Consider the following 19,309-nt stretch of genomic DNA (forward strand, 5'->3'; position numbering starts at 1 on the left):
TAAAAAAAAGGCTGCAAAGTGGATTTTCTCCTGCGGTTGTCATCTTAATCCCCATCTTTCTCCTGTTAGCAACAAGCTCCAGCATTATCCCCGAGTTTTGCGGTGTCAGGGCTCTGACTGTGCTCCCTCTTTGGAGAGAATTGTTCACGGCGGTTTGGTTCAAGGTACCACACAACAGCAGCAGGCCAGGCTGGTTTGGCTTGAACGCAGCGCAGGATGGAGTGAAAAGTCGTGGGATTGCTGCCACATTATTCATGAGGGGAATTAAACCTTCTAGAGCTTGGGGTTCTTTCCTTTGAAAGGCTCTTTCTGTCGTCACTTTGGCACATTCAGGAACATCCATTAAGCAGCCACCTGAAAAACTGGAGAAATTCCCCCAAGATCCCAGATGGGATCCTGAGGAGTGATTCCATTCCCGTGGAGAGCTTTGCTACCTGCTGTCATCCAGAGTGAATCCACTCCCTTCGGGAAACCAAGCAGTGCAGCAGGAAGAGACTTTGGGCTTTTGTGAAGTTTGGTTTGGGTCGTTGCCTTGTTGGAAATTTTGGACCCTTTGGCTGGAGGTCTGGATGATGGAATCCCTGGAGAGCCCAGAGAGCAGCAGCAGCCTGTTCACAGGGGAATCCCAGTTCAGAGCATGGGGGAGCACAACTCACAGAGCCACAGAATGGTTTGGGTTGGGAGGGACATTAAAAATCATCCAGTGCCACCCCTGCCATGGGCAGGGACACCTCCCACTGTCCCAGGCTGCTCCAAGCCCCAGTGTCCAACCTGGCCTTGGGCACTCACGGGGATCCAGGGGCAGCCACAGCAAATACGGGAATTCCAGCCCAGCACCTCCCCACCCTCACAGGGAAGGATTTTTTTCCCAACATCCCACCTAAACTTGTCATTTTTCAGTGTGAAGCCATTCCCTGTGTCCTGTCCCTCCATGCCTTGGGAACTGTCTCTCTCCAGGTTTCCTGGGGCTTCTTCAGGCCCTGCAAGGCCACCCTGAGCTCAGCCCAAAGCTTCTCCTGTCCAGGCTGAACAATCCCAGCTGTGCCAGCCTTTCCTCCCGGCAGAGCTGCCCCATCCCTCTGCTCATCCTGGAGCCTCCTCTGGACTGGCTCCGACGGTTTCTTATCATCAGTCAGGACAGTGAACAAGCGCATTCATCACCTCCTCTTCCAGCGTCAGACACAAACACTCCCATGGACGCGCAAACAACCTGTCCACCTTCCCAAGGGGATTTATGAAGTGAAAACCTTCACAGCTGACCAAATTTTGAGGAATGCTCCCTGAAATACTGGCCTTGAATTCTGTGTCCAGTCATGGGAGCGGCCCCTGAATAGCTGGGCTTTTATCCCTGCGCTGCCACCTGAGCACATTAATACTCCTGGGGAGACCAGAGCAACCCCTTGGCTCTGTGATTAATAATGTGTTAAAGCCACAGTTCCAAATTATTTCCACTTTTCAATGGTTATGGGAACACTCACAAGACTGATGGCTGGGCCTTACACTGCCAAGAGGCTGAAAGAGCTGTCATTTATTACAGGGATTTCTTGTAGCCAAATTGTGTAACACTACCCTGCTAAACTGCAGAGAGAGAATTGTGAGCTTTGCCACAGCGTCTTCCCAAATTAGAAATCGAGCGAAGCTTTCAGCACTACAAATGTTTTTGTGAGTGGGGAGAGGGAGGAAGTGAGGAAATGCCAGTAGACTTCACCAGAAAGACAAAACCCCGAACATTTCTGCGCTGTGGCGGTGCAGCAGAGGTTCACTCCTTGGGCTGGCTGATTCGATCCTGTCACACCACGGGGGTTTTGTGGTGATTTTTTTTTTGTTCAGTGTCACCACGTGCTCGTAATCATGGAATCCCAGAATGGTTTGGCTTGGAAGGGACCTTAAAAATCATTTTGTTCCAGCCTCTTCTGTGGGTAGGGACACCTTTCACTATCCCAGGTTGTTCAGAGCTCCATCCAACCCGGCCTTGGGCACTGCCAGGGATCCAGGGGCAGCCACAGCAAATCTGGGAATTCTATTCCAGCCCCTCCCCACCCTCCCAGGGAAGGATTTCCCCCTAAAATCCCATCTAACCCCACCTTCTGTCAGTTTGAAGCCATTCCCCCTTGTCCTGTCTAAAAGACCTGGGAAGTTTTCAAAGACACCGCGCCGAATTTTATTTCTCTTTCCCCCACCCTGGAGGTTAAACACACCTTGGGAGCCCGGCAGGAGCCAGGGGATGCTGCCCCACGAGCAGACCTCTGTTTAGGTTGCTCGGGACTTAGCAAGGATCCCATGGAGGTGTGAAACTGTGGAGATCTGAGGCAGGTCTGCAGTGTGGAGCAACAAAACCTCCCCATGGAAGATGCTGCCTGCTGCTGACTGGGGCCACGCGAGGTTTTTTATCTCCTTTATCTTCCAATTACAGAAAACCTCCCAAACCCGTGAAGAGGAAGAAGGAAGGTGAAAAAAGAGCAACTAACCTCCACCCTAAAGTCTCCACCTTGCCCCATATGTATTGCCCTACACTAAAACCTAAATTTTCGGCTTCCAGGGTTCCAGCATCACCAGGAAATTTAAAAATTTCTCATTAAACACTGACAAGAAATGTTAGAGATGGATGGTTTTAGTCAGAAATACCCAGGTTTAGGGTGGTTTTTTTTTTTCCCCTGTTTACCTCTGAGCCTGGGAGCCTTGATTTTGGTGAGGCAGGACACCTGGGAGTGAGGGATGTCCAGGTTTGGATGGAGGAAGGGTGCCAAGCCAGCAGCGCTCTGGGAACTGCAATAAAAGCTGCAGCAGAGAGGCTGTGGCATCGGGCGCTTCATGCGGGAGAATATGGGCTGCAGCTGGTGTGATGACTCCTCAAATCCATGTGGGAACCAGAAGGAAATCAGGGAAAAGCACCATCCTGCAGCTCAGACAGAGTTCAGCAAGGTACATCCTTCAAATAATCCACTCCTGCCTCAACCACACGACATCCTGCTGATCCCTCACGGCCTCCCTGCCCAGACATTCCCGGAGCAACTTTTGCAATAATCCCTCGACAATATTTTCCAGGCATTGCTGCTTTTTTTTTTTTTTTGTTTTTTTTTTTTTTTTTCCCCTTTCCTTAGACACACACTGGCTTCCAGGAATCTCTGCTGGGAGAAGAGTGCCACCTCATGACTGATGCTGAGGATGGAACGAGCCTCAGCAGGGAAGCTGGGATTGTGCAGGACAGGGACAGCTCCTGCCCTGGGCTCCCAGCAGCTTTTCCTCCAGCACCACAACACCCTGAGACCACCATCCCCCTCCCAAAACTCGCCTTTGTGTGCTGTGCTGAACGCAAAACGCAGGGCTGAGCACGAATTGATTCATCACTCGGGAGAGCTGACATCATGGAGGCTTTTATGCAAAGTTTTTCCTGCTTTGGAAGCCCCCTCATTTAATTTCAGGCTCTTTTCTGTCGTCTTACACATCTCTCCTCTGGGAATTCTGCAGTCTGGATGTGAGCACCCTCATCTTGCTTCCCTTTCCCCACACACTCTTCTCAAGTTCTTTATTTTTTTCTTTCGAAACCAAACTATTTTTTTCTCAAAATTTTCATCTGAGATGATTATTATTAAGTCAAGGAGAATTAACAAGTCCTAATGACTCTTTGTTGCTTCTACAAGTGAGGTGCAGGTGTCAAAGAAACTCAGAATTTCTCTGCTCCATCACCAGTTTGGACTTTTTGAGGAAAATCTGACACATTTTGTCATAGGTTGATTTGCCTGTGCTCCTCCAGAAACAATTAGTTTAAATATTATCAGTTTAAATATAAAGAAATAGGAAAAAAAATAGCTTTTTGCTGGCTTTTTGCTGTTTTTTGGACCCCTCTCCCCCTACTTTAAATGAATTCAGGCATTGAGGAAAGTGCCGGACTGAAAAGCCCAGAGCCTGAAGTGTGTTGTTCCTATTTTTTCCCAGAATAGAAACATCAGGAGAGTAGAACTGAAGCTTTCCTGAAATCCCAACCCTATTCCTGCTCTTCTCCTTTACTGGACCCCATTGCTGAACGTGGGCAGTAATTAAAGATCCCAATCGGCTTCTTCCACACCACCTCCAATAAAACCAAAGTCAATTAAAGCCAAGTGAATATTAATCTTTCCAAACTGGTCATTGATCTACCGGCAGGTGCATTAATAGCCCCTACTCTTGGACAGGATGCCAAGCAGATAAATATGGGCACAAAACTTGACGGAACTCAAATATTAAATAGCGTTTCAGAAGTGAAAGATTTTGCATCTCATTCCCTCAGGCAGCCACTTTCTGCTCCCTCCTGCATCTCAAAAATATGCTGCTCAAGTTGTCAGATAGCCAAATATTATTAACCTGAAAGCATCAACTTAATAAGTCTCATCCCATGAACAGGAAAAAAAAAAAAAAACAACAACTCAGAATAAAAATCAAAACCCACTTGCTGCTCAGTGGGAGGATTTTACAGTGCAGATGATTTTTCTGTGCAGAACTGCAAGAAGGCCTGCAGAAGTTCATCAAAAATCAGAGCTGCAGGGAGCCTGGCATTGGCTGAGTCTTTTGTTACGATCAAGGTATCAATAAGCCCTCGTTTAAATTTTAATTAAAGACCATTGTTGTGTCAGATGAACTCGGAGCTTAACGTGTTTAATGGTTCCCCTAAAAGAGATTTTGATCAAGGGCTTGATCAATCACGTTAAATAATGACATGAACGAATGTTTGGTTGCTTAAATTCTCTCCCACTAAGAAAATTAAAGGGGATAAGATCTACTACCCAAGCTCATCACTTAAAAATAGTAACAAAACCAGCCCAGATTTTCCTCCTCCTCCCAGAGCTTGGGATTTTAGAGCTTTCTTCTGCAAACCATGGAGCTCCTCTCCCTCAGTCCTCTCGCTGCTCTTTCAGGTGAAACAGAAGTCAAAAATACCATCTCTGAGCGCGGGATATCTTTAGAAGAGATGATTTCTTCAAGTTTTCTCTCCTAAAATCAAGTTCCACCCACCCACGTGTGGCTTGTCCCAGCCCACCTAAAAGGATGCAGAGTTACGAAACCAGCCGGGCACACCCCACTGAACTGGGCTGTTGCTTCCCAAAAAATTCCAGTGACTTCCGAACCTTTGAACCCCACTGAACTGGGCTGTGGCCTCCCAAAAATTCCAGTGATTTTGGAACCTTCAAACCCCACTGAACTGGGCTGTTGCTTACAAAAAAATCCAGAGATTTCAGAACGTTTGAACTTCACTGAACTGGGTTGTTGCCTCCCAAAAATTCCAGAGATTTCCTGAACCTTTGAACCCCACTGAACTTTGGTCTGTTGCCTCCCAAAAATTCCAAAGATTTCAGAACGTTTGAACCCCACTGAACTGGAGTGTTTCTTCCAAAATATTCCAGAGATTTCAGAACCTTTGAACTTCACTGAACTGGACTGTTGCCTCCCAAACTTTCCAGTGATTTTGGAACCTTCAAACCCCACTGAAGTGGGCTGTTGCTTCCAAAAAATTCCAATGATTTCAGAACCTTTGAGTCCCACTGAACTGGGCTGTTTCTTCGCAAAAAATTCCAGAGATTTCGGAACCTTTGTGCTGCGTTTCCAAACATCACTTTTCACCAGCACCTGCCTGGCAGGAACGAGTGCTTTACCCTGAGCTCTCTTTGATCTCCCCCCTCCTCTCACAGCAGCCAGGCTTCAGCCACAAACCTCAAAACAACCCCCGGAATATTCGGTGGGTGATTCACAGATTTTGCTGTCAAAAAAGCTCCCGATCTCGCCTTATTTCCTGGAATTCTGCAGCATGCCAAGCTGCGTGTTCACACTGTTCTGTCTTTAATCCCGGCGTGGCAAACGTTCCCACAGGAAAATGTGACTTTTTTTTGTAAAAAAGCTCCAAGCTGGGGAAGTTCAGCACGGAGCAAACCTTGGATGTTCAGCGTTTTAAGGAGAGGAACAAAAGCCATCCCAACATGCAGACTGGAATTAGGTGTGGAAGGAGTGGTGGAATAGATCTCACTTCTATTTTCACCAAATGTTTATCCCACAAGTGTGCAGCAGGCACAGAGTGTCACAGAAAATGCTCCTTTTGCAGCAAACATGATTTTCCAAGGAAAGGATTTTTCTCCCAGCCATCCCGTGGCATTAATTCCCACGAGTGGGAGCTCAGCAGTGCCCAAACCTGCCTTGTGCTGGTGTCAGTCCCGTTGCTCTGGGTGCTCGGTGCCTGTTCCCCAGGAGCGGTGCAGATGTTGAGGGTTATGTTTATTTTCCCACAAAAGATTGGCTCTCCATGCACATTCCTTGAAGGAGGCCATCCTGGAAGAGCTCCTGCACAAAAAATGTTCAATCCTTTTTTCAAGGCCAAATGCCTTTCACAGAATCTCGGAATCACGGAATGGTTTGGGTTGGGAGGGACATTAAAAAACATCCAGTGCCAGCCCTGCCATGGGCAGGGACACCTTCCACTGTCCCAGGCTGCTCCAAGCCCCAATGTCCAACCTGGCCTTGGGCACTGCCAGGGATCCAGGGGCAGCCACAGCAAATCTGGGAATTCCATCCCAGCCCCTCCCCACCCACCCAGGGAACAATTCCTGCCCAAGATCCAATCCAGCCCTGCCCTCTGGCACTGGGAAGCCATTCCCTGTGTCCTGTCCCTGCAGCCCTTGGGAATTGTCTCTCTCCAGGTTCCCTGGGGCTCCTTCAGGCCCTGCAAGGCCACCCTGAGCTCAGCCCAAAGCTTCTCCTGTCCAGGCTGAACAATCCCAGCTGTGCCAGCCTTTCCTCCCAGCAGAGCTGCTCCATCCCTCTGCTCATCCTGGAGCCTCCTCTGGGCTCTCTCCAGCAGCTCCACGTCCTCCCTGTGCTGGGCCCCGGGGCTGGGGCAGCTCTGCAGGTGGGGCCTCACCTGAGGGGACACAGGGACACAATCCCAATCCCTTTCCCGCTGCTCACTCGGTTTGGATGCAGCCCAGGACGCATTTGCCTTTCTGGGATGCAAATGCACATTTCTGGGTCCAGTATTTTCTATTCTTCACTTCCTACGTGTATTTTAGACGTGCTCAGTTCCCATCTTCTGCCTCCTCAGCAAGGAGTGGAGAGAGAGGAACCTGCTTCTGATCCACCCAGGATCCCCTCAGGTCCATGAAGATCCATCCAGGATCCTCTGAGTTCCATGCAGATCCACCCAGGATCCTCTGAGCTCCATGAAGATCCATCCAGGATCCCCTCAGCTCCATGCAGATCCATCCAGGATCCTCTCAGCTCCATGCAGATCCATCCAGGATCCTCTGAGTTCCATGCAGATCCACCCAGGATCCTCTGAGCTCCATGAAGATCCATCCAGGATCCCCTCAGCTCCATGCAGATCCATCCAGGATCCTCTGAGTTCCATGCAGATCCACCCAGGATCCTCTGAGCTCCATGAAGATCCATCCAGGATCCCCTCAGCTCCATGCAGATCCATCCAGGATCCTCTGAGTTCCATGCAGATCCATCCAGGATCCTCTGAGTTCCATGCAGATCCATCCAGGATCCTCTGAGTTCCATGCAGATCCATCCAGGATCCTCTGAGTTCCATGCAGATCCACCCAGGATCCTCTCAGCTCCATGCAGATCCACCCAGGATCCTCTCAGCTCTATGCAGATCCATCCAGGATCCTCTGAGTTCCATGCAGATCCATCCAGGATCCTCTGAGTTCCATGCAGATCCACCCAGGATCCTCTGAGTTCCATGCAGATCCACCCAGGATCCTCTGAGTTCCATGCAGATCCACCCAGGATCCTCTCAGCTCCATGCAGGTCCATCCAGGATCCTCTGAGTTCCATGCAGATCCACCCAGGATCCTCTCAGCTCTATGCAGATCCATCCAGGATCCTCTGAGTTCCATGCAGATCCATCCAGGATCCTCTGAGTTCCATGCAGATCCATCCAGGATCCTCTGAGTTCCATGCAGATCCACCCAGGATCCTCTGAGTTCCATGCAGATCCATCCAGGATCCTCTGAGCTCCATGCAGATCCACCCAGGATCCTCTGAGTTCCATGCAGATCCACCCAGGATCCTCTGAGTTCCATGCAGATCCATCCAGGATCCTCTGAGCTCCATGCAGATCCACCCAGGATCCTCTGAGTTCCATGCAGATCCACCCAGGATCCTCTGAGTTCCATGCAGATCCACCCAGGATCCTCTCAGCCCCTCTCTCTGGTGGCTCAGCTCCCACTGCTCAGTGAAAATCCCCCCAGGAGCCTTCTGCAGGGAGGCAGCAGCTGGAATCAGAGCCTTGCTGCCTGTTCCTTGGTGGTTGTCATGGAATTGTGGAACAGGATGCCCATGAACCATGGGAGAACGTCCCAACTGCCCTTGGATTAGTGGCAGTGTGTTTTTAAAAGGTCAGGACAGCTCTTGTCCTCACTCAGCACTTTGGAAAGCAGAGCTGCAGCTTCTTTTAACCAAAATTCCCGTAAATCCCCCCGTGGTGGGCACCCAGTAGGAAAAATAAAGTTCTTGTGTGGTGCTGATCCGACGTCTGGGGAAGCTCTGGATGTGTAAATGCATCCAAACACAGAGCAGGGCACAAAATCCTGGCATTTCACGCTCCAGCTCCTCTGAACTGAGCTCCCCGTTTCCAAGGACTCCAAGCGCCAGTTCTGGAACCAGCTTCTCTCTCTCTGGTCAGGCATGATTGGATTTAATACATTTCCCAGGTTTAGGTGACAGAAAAATGTCATCGTCACCCATTGGAAAAAAATATCAGCCGAAAAACAACATCAAAATTCAGACACATCAGGATTTGCTGGCCACGGCCCGAATGTGAGGCTAAGTGGAAGTTAAATATTGGCTGGATTGTAAATTTATGGTAAAATTGCACAATTTTTTTGGTAAAATTACCATCTCTTTCCAAGCAGTTCATTGAGAATATGTCAGTACAGTTTGCTAAAAGGGGCAGCACATCTGAGGCTGGATCAGGCAAACTCTCCTGCCTCAGCAGGTACCACTTGTCAGAAAGCAAGAAATTAGACACAAATTACCCAGTATTTAATTCCTGATTGGAGAAACACTAACCAAATAAATCAAACATTTCTAATTCCGCATCTTTCCACCGGAAGATATCATTTCACTGGCATTGAAATCTCCTGCTGGGGGAACAAAACGCGTTTTAACAGTTTGTATAAGACTAAAGCATGGCCATTTTTTTTTTCTTATTTAGGTGTTGAATTGCACAATATTTCACGTTTGAAGAAGTCAGAATGAAACCAGAATGCTTTGACTGATTCAAGTTAGATTTTTTTGTTTAGAATTTAACTCAATAACAACTCCTTTTTTTTTTTTTTTTCTCGTGCTTGTTATTTGTTTTAGCAAGAAATAGAACTCGGAGCGTCAGAAAGTTCAATTGACTTGAAATTACGGCTTCAATTTCCTTTGCATGTTCATCTCTGTGCAAAAGGGAGCTGATAATCTGCGTGTTCTCCTGCAGAGCTGTGATTTTCTTACGGGCTGGGGTGGTCAGAGCAGCTGCTCCAGCCCACTCACTCCGTGGCGATTTGGATTTTCTGGATCGAGCTGGTCCCTGCCCCCTCCTCAGCTACCACAGAGACCCCTGAGCAGCATTCAGAGATGTCAGCAAATAAAATCTCAAATACAGTGGTCTGCCCCTCGGGCTGATTGAGTAAGAAAGGTGAAAATAGAAATATCAAATTACACGAATCGTTTGCAGGGGAAAAAAAAAAAAAAAAAAAAAACAACAACAACCCCACACCGGTTTTATTATTATAAAAGGAAAAAGAAAACAAACAAACCCCAGCAAAATTAACTCCTTATATCCTTATAGGAATAAAAAATCTGTGCTCACTCCCTTCCTCTCCCGCTCAGCTCACACCCCCACGACACGAGGGCTTCACGCCAGACCTGCTGAAGCAAAGACATTTAAAATATTTAAGAGGCTCCCAGGCACGTGGGCAGTCTTGACTTCTTTCAGGAGGTTTTGACATTTCTCAGGGTGAGATAAACCTCCAGTTTCCAGGTGTGCCCTGAAGCAAGTTATCAGAACCCCTGGGAATTCCCCTTTGCGACCTCTGAATGAGAGATATTATATATATATATTTATATAAAATATATATATTTGTGGGGTGTTTACTCAAATAAACTGAAACTCCCAGAGCTTTATGGTCAGCTGTACCTAAATTCTACAATTTTATGCTTCCAGCTTGAAAACACTGCAGTGAATTCAGGGTCCAGCATGACTTTTTTTTTTTGCTTCCATCTTTTTAGCTCGATCAAGGAGGACCAGTTAACTCCCATGGAATGTTTCTGACACAGACACAGACTTGGTGGCACTCTGGAAATTTTATTCCAAATCTCTGTCCTTTTTTTTTTTTTTTAATTTTTTTTTTCTTTGGTGAGGCAATCATTTTCACACGAGGGAGAGCTGTTTAGTACAAATTTGACAGAAAAAAAAAAAAAAATTTCTAGAGGAGGAAGAGAATTTACTGCCAGCACATCTCCTGCTTTTCCATCTCAGCGTGTTCCTGGTTGGCACAGCAGTGAAACCGAGCCAGCAAAGCTGGGGAATTTGCCAAAACCCACACAGCGTCTGCAGGAGAAGCAAAGGGATCAAGCAGGGGGGCTTGACTCCGAGCCTTTGGTTGGTTTTTAATTGCCCACGCTGCTTTCTTCTGCTCCTGAACAGCCAAAAATAGCCAAGTGACAAATCCTTCACCAGATATATTGGAGTGCAAAAGGCCACCTGGGCAAAGAGCACGGCCCTGGAGAGAATCCTGGAAATCCACTTGGGTTTCCTGGAGACGCCAGCAAGGTGCAGGTTCATCCAATTCCCTCAATACTGAGGTCATTGGAGCAGGACTCTTCTGCCCAGGGGCTTTTCACAAGGACTGGAGGGACAGGACCCAGGGAATGGCTTCCCACTGCCAGAGGGCAGGGCTGGACGGGATCTTGGGAATTGGGAATTGTTGCCTGGGAGGGTGGGAAAAGGCTGGAATGGAATTCCCAGATTTGCTGTGGCTGCCCCTGGATCCTTGTGAGTGTCCAAGGCCAGGTTGGACATTGGGGCTTGGAGCAGCCTGGGACAGTGGGAGGTGTCCCTGCCCATGGCAGGGGTGGCACTGGATGATCTTTCCAACCCAAACCAGTCTGGGATTCTTTGATCACAGCGATGAGGTCGAATTCTCCCACCTCCTCCCCCTTGCCCCAGACAGGCTCAGCTGTAAAGCCACAGGTCAGTGCTTCTGCAGCTTCCCGATTCCCTCAGCTCCATCACGAGCACATGGAGGCTCATGCAGGAATTCATCTTGAGGGGTCAGGAACTTCCTCCACGTTCACTTTTGGTCTTAAAAGGTTCCCATGATCCGAATGAACCTTTTGACCAAGAAGATCAAAACCTCTGCAGGGATACCCCAGCAAAGGAAGTTTAGGAAGGACGTTGAGACGCTTGAGCGCATCCAGAGGAGGCCACGAGGCTGGTGAGGGGCTCGGAACATCACAACAACCCTGTGAGGAACGGCTGAGGGAGCTGGAGTTGTTTATCCTGGAGAAAAGGAGACTCAGGGGTGACCTTGTCACTCTCTACAACCTCCTGAAAGGTGGCTGTGCTCAGCTGGGGTTGGTCTCTCTCTCCAGGCAGCACTCACAGAAGGAGAGGACACAGCCTCAAGCTGCACCAAGGGAAACACAGGTTGGATATCAGGAAAAAGTTTTTTACAGAAAGGGTGATAAAGTACTGGAATGGTCTGCCCAGGGAGCTGGTGGAGTCACCATCCCTGGATTTGTGTAAGAAAAGACTGGATGTGGCACTCGGTGCCAGGGCTTAGCTGAGGTTGGGGTTGGGTTGGAATTGATGATCTCAGAGGTCTCTTCCAACCCAGGGATCCTGATTCTGAAAGGCTGTTACGGATACGGAGAGAGTGAAAGGAATCCAACAGCAGCATCACAGGCCCGTGGAAGCCTCAGCTCCCCAATGGAGACCCCAGACCAAATTTTGTCCTCCTGCGCACGAGTGAAACCCCACCCAGCCCAGAAATGGGGACACCCCTGTGCTCCACGGACAGTTTGCTGCCGAGTCTTAGCCCAGGGTGAACTGTGAAGCAGAATTCCCAAGAAATGATTGAAAACAGCCACTCCTGTGGGACATCCCAGATAATTTAGTGCAGCAGGAAGTCTGCCTGGTCCTGCCAAGTGCCAGCAGGGAACTTCTGAACCTTCAGAGGGCTGTGACTGTCAGAGAGGTGCAGCCAGTTGTGGGCCACAATTCTCGGCTCCTCATTTCACTGAGAGCCCTTTTTTAAATCCCAGAAATGGAATCTGAGAAGAAAAGGAGCTGTTGTAACCAAGGCCTGTCTTGAGGAAAACAAAAGCCGAATGAGGTTGTCAGTGTGTGGAAATGGCAGGGCTGGAAAATCACTGTATTTCAGCCCAAACGTGGATTTGATACCTTGGTTCTGAAGCAACCTTTTTCCCCTGATGTATTTTAGAGCATTTTATTTTTGGTGGCTCCCATCCCAAAGGGAAACACTGCATGGTGCGAGTGCCTGACACAACATTTGATTGTCTAAGCTACCATGAAATCCTCAATTAAGTGCTTCTTGTAGAAGCAAAGACCTTTCTTGGTCCCATTTAAAAGCAAAACAAAATTTTAATAATAATAAATAATAATAAAACAACAAAAAGCCAAGGCAGCTTGGCTGCCTAAAATTAAAAGTCTCCTTCACGTAATCCCCATAATTTAGTTTCACTGACTTGAAAAATCCTAACTTCCATTCTAGCACTGAAAGTGTTTCATCCAGCTGTGGAAAAGGAACGAGAATTAAATCATTGCTGAATGGGAGCCTAAATTAAAAATGGAGATCAACATTTCAGAGGAGGGTTTGTTTTAAATGAGCTGTAACTTTCACACAGTTCAATTAATCTTCTTGATTTCTGCAGAAAATTGTCCCTCCTCCTTCCCACCAGGCAGAACAATTGTTCCTAACCAAATCAGCAGGAGCCCCGAGCACTTGCTTTCCCTGTAATGAAGATTCCAAATTTCCCACTCACTTCCAAGCTGAATTTCGGCAGGAAAGGGATTAGGAACAGATGACTCTTAGGAACGGCACCTTCCTTTGGGGAAACCCATCCGGGGGTCTCTGGTCAGATCAGGGAATCAGAGAATCACGGAATCATTTGGGTTGGGAAAAGAACTTTCAGATCATCGAGCCCAACCATCACCCAGCACCACCCCCACTGTCCTCAGGTGCCACATCCACAGAGGTTTTGGGAATTTCCAGGTGTGGGGATTGCAGCGCCTCCCTGGGCAGCCCCTGCCAAGGCCTGAGCACCCTTTCCATGGGGAAATTCCTGCTGCTGGCCAAGCTGAGCCTCCCCTGGGCCAGCCTGAGGCCGTTCCCTCTCCTCCTGTCCCTGTTCCCTGGGAGCAGAGCCCGACCCCCCCGGCTGTCCCCTCCTGGCAGGGACTTGTGCAGAGCCACCAGGTCCCCCCTGAGCCTCCTTTTCTCCAGGCTCAGCCCCTTGCCCAGCTCCCTCAGCCCCTCCTGGGGCTCCAGCCCCTTCCCCAGCTCCCTGCCCTGCCCTGGACACGCTCCAGCCCCTCCAGGGCTCTCCTGCAGGAGCCACAACTGGACACAGCCCTGGAGCACAGAGGGACAATCCCTGCCCTGCTCCTGCTGGACACACAATTCCTCATCCAGCCCAGGGGCCTCTTGCCCACCTGGGCACCCCTGGGCTCGTGTCCAGCCCGTCACCAGCACCCCCAGGGCTTTTCCAGCTTTTCCAGCCTGGAGCTCCATGGGGTTGTTGTACACAGCGCCCCGTGAGCTGCCACATTCCTCACCCTCCGTCGTCTTGAGGGAAACAAAACATCCTTCAGAACTCAAAATCAGACGGGAAATGTCACAAGAGGCGATTTTGTCCCAGGCCTTGGTTCCTCCCACCCTTCCCACCTGTGAAAAGAGCAGGGAAATGGGAAGATCTTTGCATTTCCCCGTGTGCATTTGCTTGAGAACTGAAATGCAAACTTGTTCTGGAAGAACAAAGAGATAAATTAAGGTTTCAATATTTGTGTCAGTCCTAAAGAAAGAGAACTGAGGTGGTGTTCCTGCCTGGCTGCAGCAGGGAGGTCCAGAGCAGCAGCTTTCCCACATTTCTCTCTGGAAATCATCACTCCACCGGGTCCAAGGTGCTGCAGGAAGGGCAGGGAAACACTGGGGCAATGTCACAGTGTGGTGACAGCTGGTAAATGCCTTCCTAAAGGTGACATTAGAAGTGAGAAGGGCAGAGAAACAGCAGTTTTCAGCCATCGGAAGGAAGAAATGAGACCTTGGGAGAGAAGGCTTCAAAGATTGAGGGCAGAATTACCTGCAACAGTAGTCACAGCCCTGAAAAAATACTTGGGACGTTAAACTCCCAATGCTGGCTCTTCACAGGACCCTCCACGTGGCTTTCCATGATGCCACCAGCACAGAGAGACCATGGGCACTTCTACTGCCTGCCATTTGTGCTCTCTAGATTTATAACTTTCCACTTTTTAGTTATTAATAACTGACGTGTGGCAGGCTTGTGCAGGGCTTAATTTTATTTCCTAAACGTTCCATATGTGCTGCTCAGCTTAGTCGTACAACGCTAATAACGTGCAGTAATCAAAGCTGGCATCATTTTTGGCCTCCTGAATTCACTTCTCCTGATATTTTCGCCTGGGCAGCCAGATTTCCCCTCTTTCCTGGGCAGCTGGGTTTTTCCCTTCCACTCCTGAGCGTCAGTATGTTGTTGCAGTGCTTCCCTGAGCTGTGGGTCTGGGATGGAGCAGGTTCCAAGTCACAGGTCCCTGCCATTCCCAGGGATTTCTTCACCCAGAGAACACTCTGGAACGTGAACCGAGCTTGGATCAGCACCTCTTTTTGTGCCTCTGGACAGAGCACAGTCTTTTTTTTTTTGCCCTGTAGGGTGAGGTTCAGCAGAGCTGTGAAGAGAAGGTAACGAAGAAATTAATCCCAGTTATCCCAGTTCCACACCGGACACCATCCCAACATCCTTCAGGAGTTTTATTGATATTTAAGCGTTGCCCACCAGCCCAAGTCTCAGATCAGGGTGACTAAAAGGTGACTCCCACTTTTAGGGGACCAAGGGAACCCCTTGGATCATGGGATCAGGGTGGGCTCCAGCAGAGAGAAGCTTTGGTGACAATTCCTGTTATTAGCCTGGGTTTGTGACAGCCAGGGGACAGAGGATGGCACGGTGCCCCACGCCACCTGAGACCCACAGCAGGTGAGTTGGTGAAACACAGGGAGAGGAGCAGTGTCTAATAAAGGAATTATTATGAAAACCTTCTCTGACAGACTGAGCCCTTCTTACTCTGCACATGCACGGGAGGAAAAGGGCGCCGCTTCATCCTCCCTAAAACTGAGCTCCACCTCAAACCTCGTTCTGTCCTGGCATCCTACAGACAGAAAAAAAAAAAAATTACTGTATTAAAGACCCGGGGAAGCAGTGTGTCCTGATGACAGCCCTTGTTCCTTGTCTGTTGTTGCAGGGATGACCTGCCAGGCTCGCAGCTCCTACATCACGAGCGAGATCCTCTGGGGCTATCGCTTCACGCCCGTCCTCACGCTGGAGGACGGCTTCTACGAGGTCGACTACAACAGCTTTCACGAAACCTACGAGACCAACACCCCCGTTTACAGTGCCAAAGAGCTGGCAGAGATGGCCAGCCGAGCAGAACTGCCCCTGACGTGGTCTGTTTCCAGCAAGCTGGACCAACACGCCGAGCTGGAAACGGAGGAGGAGGAGAAGAACCAAGAAGACCAAAACGAAAGGAACGGAGACGTGGCCAACTTGGAGAACGAGTCCAAAGTGTAGGACCAGAGGAGGGATCAAGGCCACGCCACCTCCTCTGTCTCCTCCCTCTCTGCTCCCTGTTTCTTTCTGCGCCGCGCCTTTAATTCTTGTTCTCTTCCTGTGACTCACGGAGAATAAACGCTTCCGACGAGAAATCCCAACTTCGATCCAAGAGGTTCCCAGACTAAGCAAAGGCGTGGGTTAAAGCTGCAACACCCATCAGGGATGGTGGGATCTCCCCCTGGCAGTGACTGAGGGCACCTCTCCAGCACAGACCTCCAGGTTCACCCGCACCAACGACACAAAAACCGATCCCTGAACGCAAAGGAGATGTACGCCAGGGATTTGAAAGGAGAGACTAATTAATGCTCATCAAAGCAATGGGCCTTGACTGAGGTTTTTATGTGTTTCAGGACAGTTTCACAGACTGGGCCTTGCAGCTTTTAGAGGAGGGTGAGCAGAGGGACCTGCAGTCCCACACGACCCTGTACATATGCCTTATGTAACTATTTCTCTCTACATTTAGTAATAAACGCCGCATGTACAAAAGTACTGTAGTAAAGAACTTCTAAATAATGTACACAGCTGTGTAATTAAGGTAGGCTTAGAAACAGAGCTCTAGAAATATTGGGATGCAAAAACCAACTACCCAATGTCGAGTAGGCATTTCTCTTCAAATACTTGCAGTGTGAAATTGATTTTAGTTGGTCTTTTGGTTTTGGTTTTTTTTTTTTCTCCTCCCCCCTCTGTGACTCTTCTAGCGCGTAATATTTTCTTCAGCGTACCAGACTGGCAGCTATTTAGAGTACCTCACTGTTGGCCAAACAGATCGTTTCACTCACTCTAAAAAGCCATAAGTCTGGGAGAGGGCAGGGTAGAGAATTGTACCCCTGACATACTGTGAAAATGTTTACAAACAAGGCAAAACCCTTCCTGGTTACTCTTTTCTCGGGGGCAGCTCGAACTAGAAATTGAGGCTGTGGCAAGCTCGCGGCTAACGAGAATTCCCTGTACGCTCTTCATGTAAGGAGCGTGCGTCAGGTGGAGGTGTTATCCTTATCGTGCAATATCCAGGGAATCTGCTCCCTCCTCCCCACCCAAACCGCGGGATTTCGGCGGAGCAGTTTGCTGCACACACACACACACACACACACACACAAAAAAAACAAACCACAAAAAGAACCACACACAAGCCATTGAAAAAATGAATGTTGCACCTCAGCCAGTAGATTTCAGCTGCTTCAGCTGGGAAAGAAACAGCTGGATTTCACGTGGAGCCGGAATCTGTGAAATTCGCAATCTGCTGGTGCTGAGGCGCGGGGGGCACAGCATTCCCAGGGGTGTCCTTGCACCAGGATTCCCAGGAGAACACACGGATCCTGCCACCCACACTCAGGGGAGCGACTCCTCAGTGAGGTTCTCCACCTTGGGGGGCTCCCTGGTTGTTGTAAATCCCTGGAAAAGCCTGGACAACCCGTCCACGGGGCAGAGAGAACTCACATCTCTTCCACGGGAGTGGGGGAAGAAGAACAGCATTTCTGCCAGCAAAGGAGGAGAAGCTGCAGCCTTAATTTTGGGTTTTTTTTTTTTTCATGCCTGCCTACTCCGGGAAGAAAGAAAACACTGAAGAGAACCTGAACCCTTTTTTTTTCCATTTTTTTTCTTTTTTTTTTTTTCTTTTTTTTTTGTACAGAGAAATTTACGTTTAAATAAAAGAGAAAAAAAAAAAAAAGAAAAAGAAACCTCAGGAGAAACTTGGGCAGGTGAAAAATTTGCACTGTGATATAGCTTTGGCATTAAATTCACACCTCTTTTCCTTTCTTTTTGAATTTTTTATTATTATTATTATTATTATTTTGGCTGGTACAACTGCCCCTTGCTAATTTTCAGAGAGGGTGGCTGATCTGGGAGGGGCCTCCAGGTGAGGAGGGCACAGCAGGACCTGGGGAAGGGAAGATCAGGCTGGATGGGAAGAGGGTTTTTTTCGTTTCAGCGCTGACCATTTCCCCCTAAAAGGCTTCCCCAGGGTGCAAGGAATGGTGCAGGATGAGGATTTTGCTCCCTCCGCCCGGGGTGGATGATTTTGACAGCCCTTCCCAAACTCATCCTCCTGCCCCAGCATCATTGGCTGCCCCGTGCTCCAGCCCATCCATCACCATCCCCACGGCTCCCCAACGAGGTGGGATGAGGGGTTTTTTTAGGGAAAAGCGGCTCCACAGCCCCTCTGGAAGCGGAGCTGCCCGCCAAAGGTGCGTGAGCTGAAAGCAAAGCTTTCCCTCCGAGGATAAACCTGCTTTTCGCTCTCACAGTTCACCGGGCCACTCTGGAAGTCGTTGCTGCAGGTCGAGGAAATTCCCTGTTGGAATTTTCCCGCAGCTCAGGGCCCTGATGGAACCTTTTCTTTTGTGTCCTTCAGCGCTGGAAAAAAAAAAAAAAAGAAAAAAGAAAAAAAAAAAAAGAAAAAAAAAAAAAGACTTTCCCCTCCACTGGGGCATGCGCATGTTGTAAGCTTTATTTTTGTGAATAGGGCACTTACAGCTTGAGGTGTGTGTGTTTTGTCTCTTCCTCTCTCTCTCTCTCCCTCCTCCCCACCCCACGCTGCATTTTCTTGTCTTTGGTATCCATGTAGAACGGACTGTAAAGTTTATGAAATCTCTTTTTGTTTTTTTTTTCTTTTTTTTCTTTCTTTTTTTTTTTTTTTTTTTTGTAACATAAGCTTTAAAGAAAAAAAAATATAGAAGCCTCCAAAGCTTTCAACGGGGGAAGCTTCACGGAAACTTTGTACTAGAATGTCCCTATCAAACACCTCTATTTTTCTACAATGATTGATTAAGCAGTTTAACAATGTATTTTGTGTCAATGATTTCAACTGAATTGGTACGAAGACAATTAAGAATTGAATGCTGTTAATTAACAATGGATTTTCAAGCCGTATATCCTGCGTGGTGTCTTCATTGAGAGTGAATCGTTTAACCCAGGAACTTCAGCTCTTGATCCTGAACAGTACTGGAGGAAAGCTCAAATTCCCTCTGGGAATATTTGTGGCAAATGACACGAAAGGGGTGTGAATAACGTAACATTTTAATGTAATTGGCTCCAGAATTAATCCAGACCCATTACACCTCTATTTCATTCACTATTATGTTTTGATGGCTTTTTTTTTCTTGGAATATCTTGTGATTTCTAGGAGGAAAAGGATTTCCAGAGGTAAATGTGAGCTCTCAGTAATCTCCTGGAGCTCTCAATTCCGTCACTGGCCAGAAACACTGCTGAGTGAGAACGGGACCTTCAGCAAATACTCCAAGCTCAGGTTTATCATTTCCCAACAAACACCACCTTAAAATCAAAATAAATCACCAAAATTAAAAGAAATCACCAAAATGATTTTAAAGTTATCACCCCAAAAGATGTAGACATCCTGGAAGGTGTTTATAGCTGTTCTGATCTGCATCTTTGCCCTACAACACCAAAGCCATGGGAGCCATCCCCAGCC

General features: G+C 48.4%; 1 protein-coding gene across 1 annotated transcript in view; it reads left to right on the top strand.

The window, feature by feature from the left end:
- The window catches only part of KCNJ6 (potassium inwardly rectifying channel subfamily J member 6), a 35,829-nt gene extending 17,087 nt beyond the window's left edge, over positions 1-18,742 (top strand). The window contains exon 2 of the mRNA XM_066177160.1: positions 15,512-18,742. Within this exon, the coding sequence (XP_066033257.1) occupies positions 15,512-15,837 (326 nt within the window). The 3' untranslated portion in view covers positions 15,838-18,742. The remainder of the gene's footprint in view (positions 1-15,511) is intronic.
- The last annotated feature ends 567 nt before the right edge of the window (positions 18,743-19,309 follow it).

This window comes from Chamaea fasciata, unplaced genomic scaffold, assembly GCF_029207755.1.
Source record: "Chamaea fasciata isolate MVZ Bird 193981 ecotype frontalis unplaced genomic scaffold, bChaFas1.0.hap1 SCAF_2, whole genome shotgun sequence".
NCBI lineage: Eukaryota > Metazoa > Chordata > Aves > Passeriformes > Sylviidae > Chamaea > Chamaea fasciata.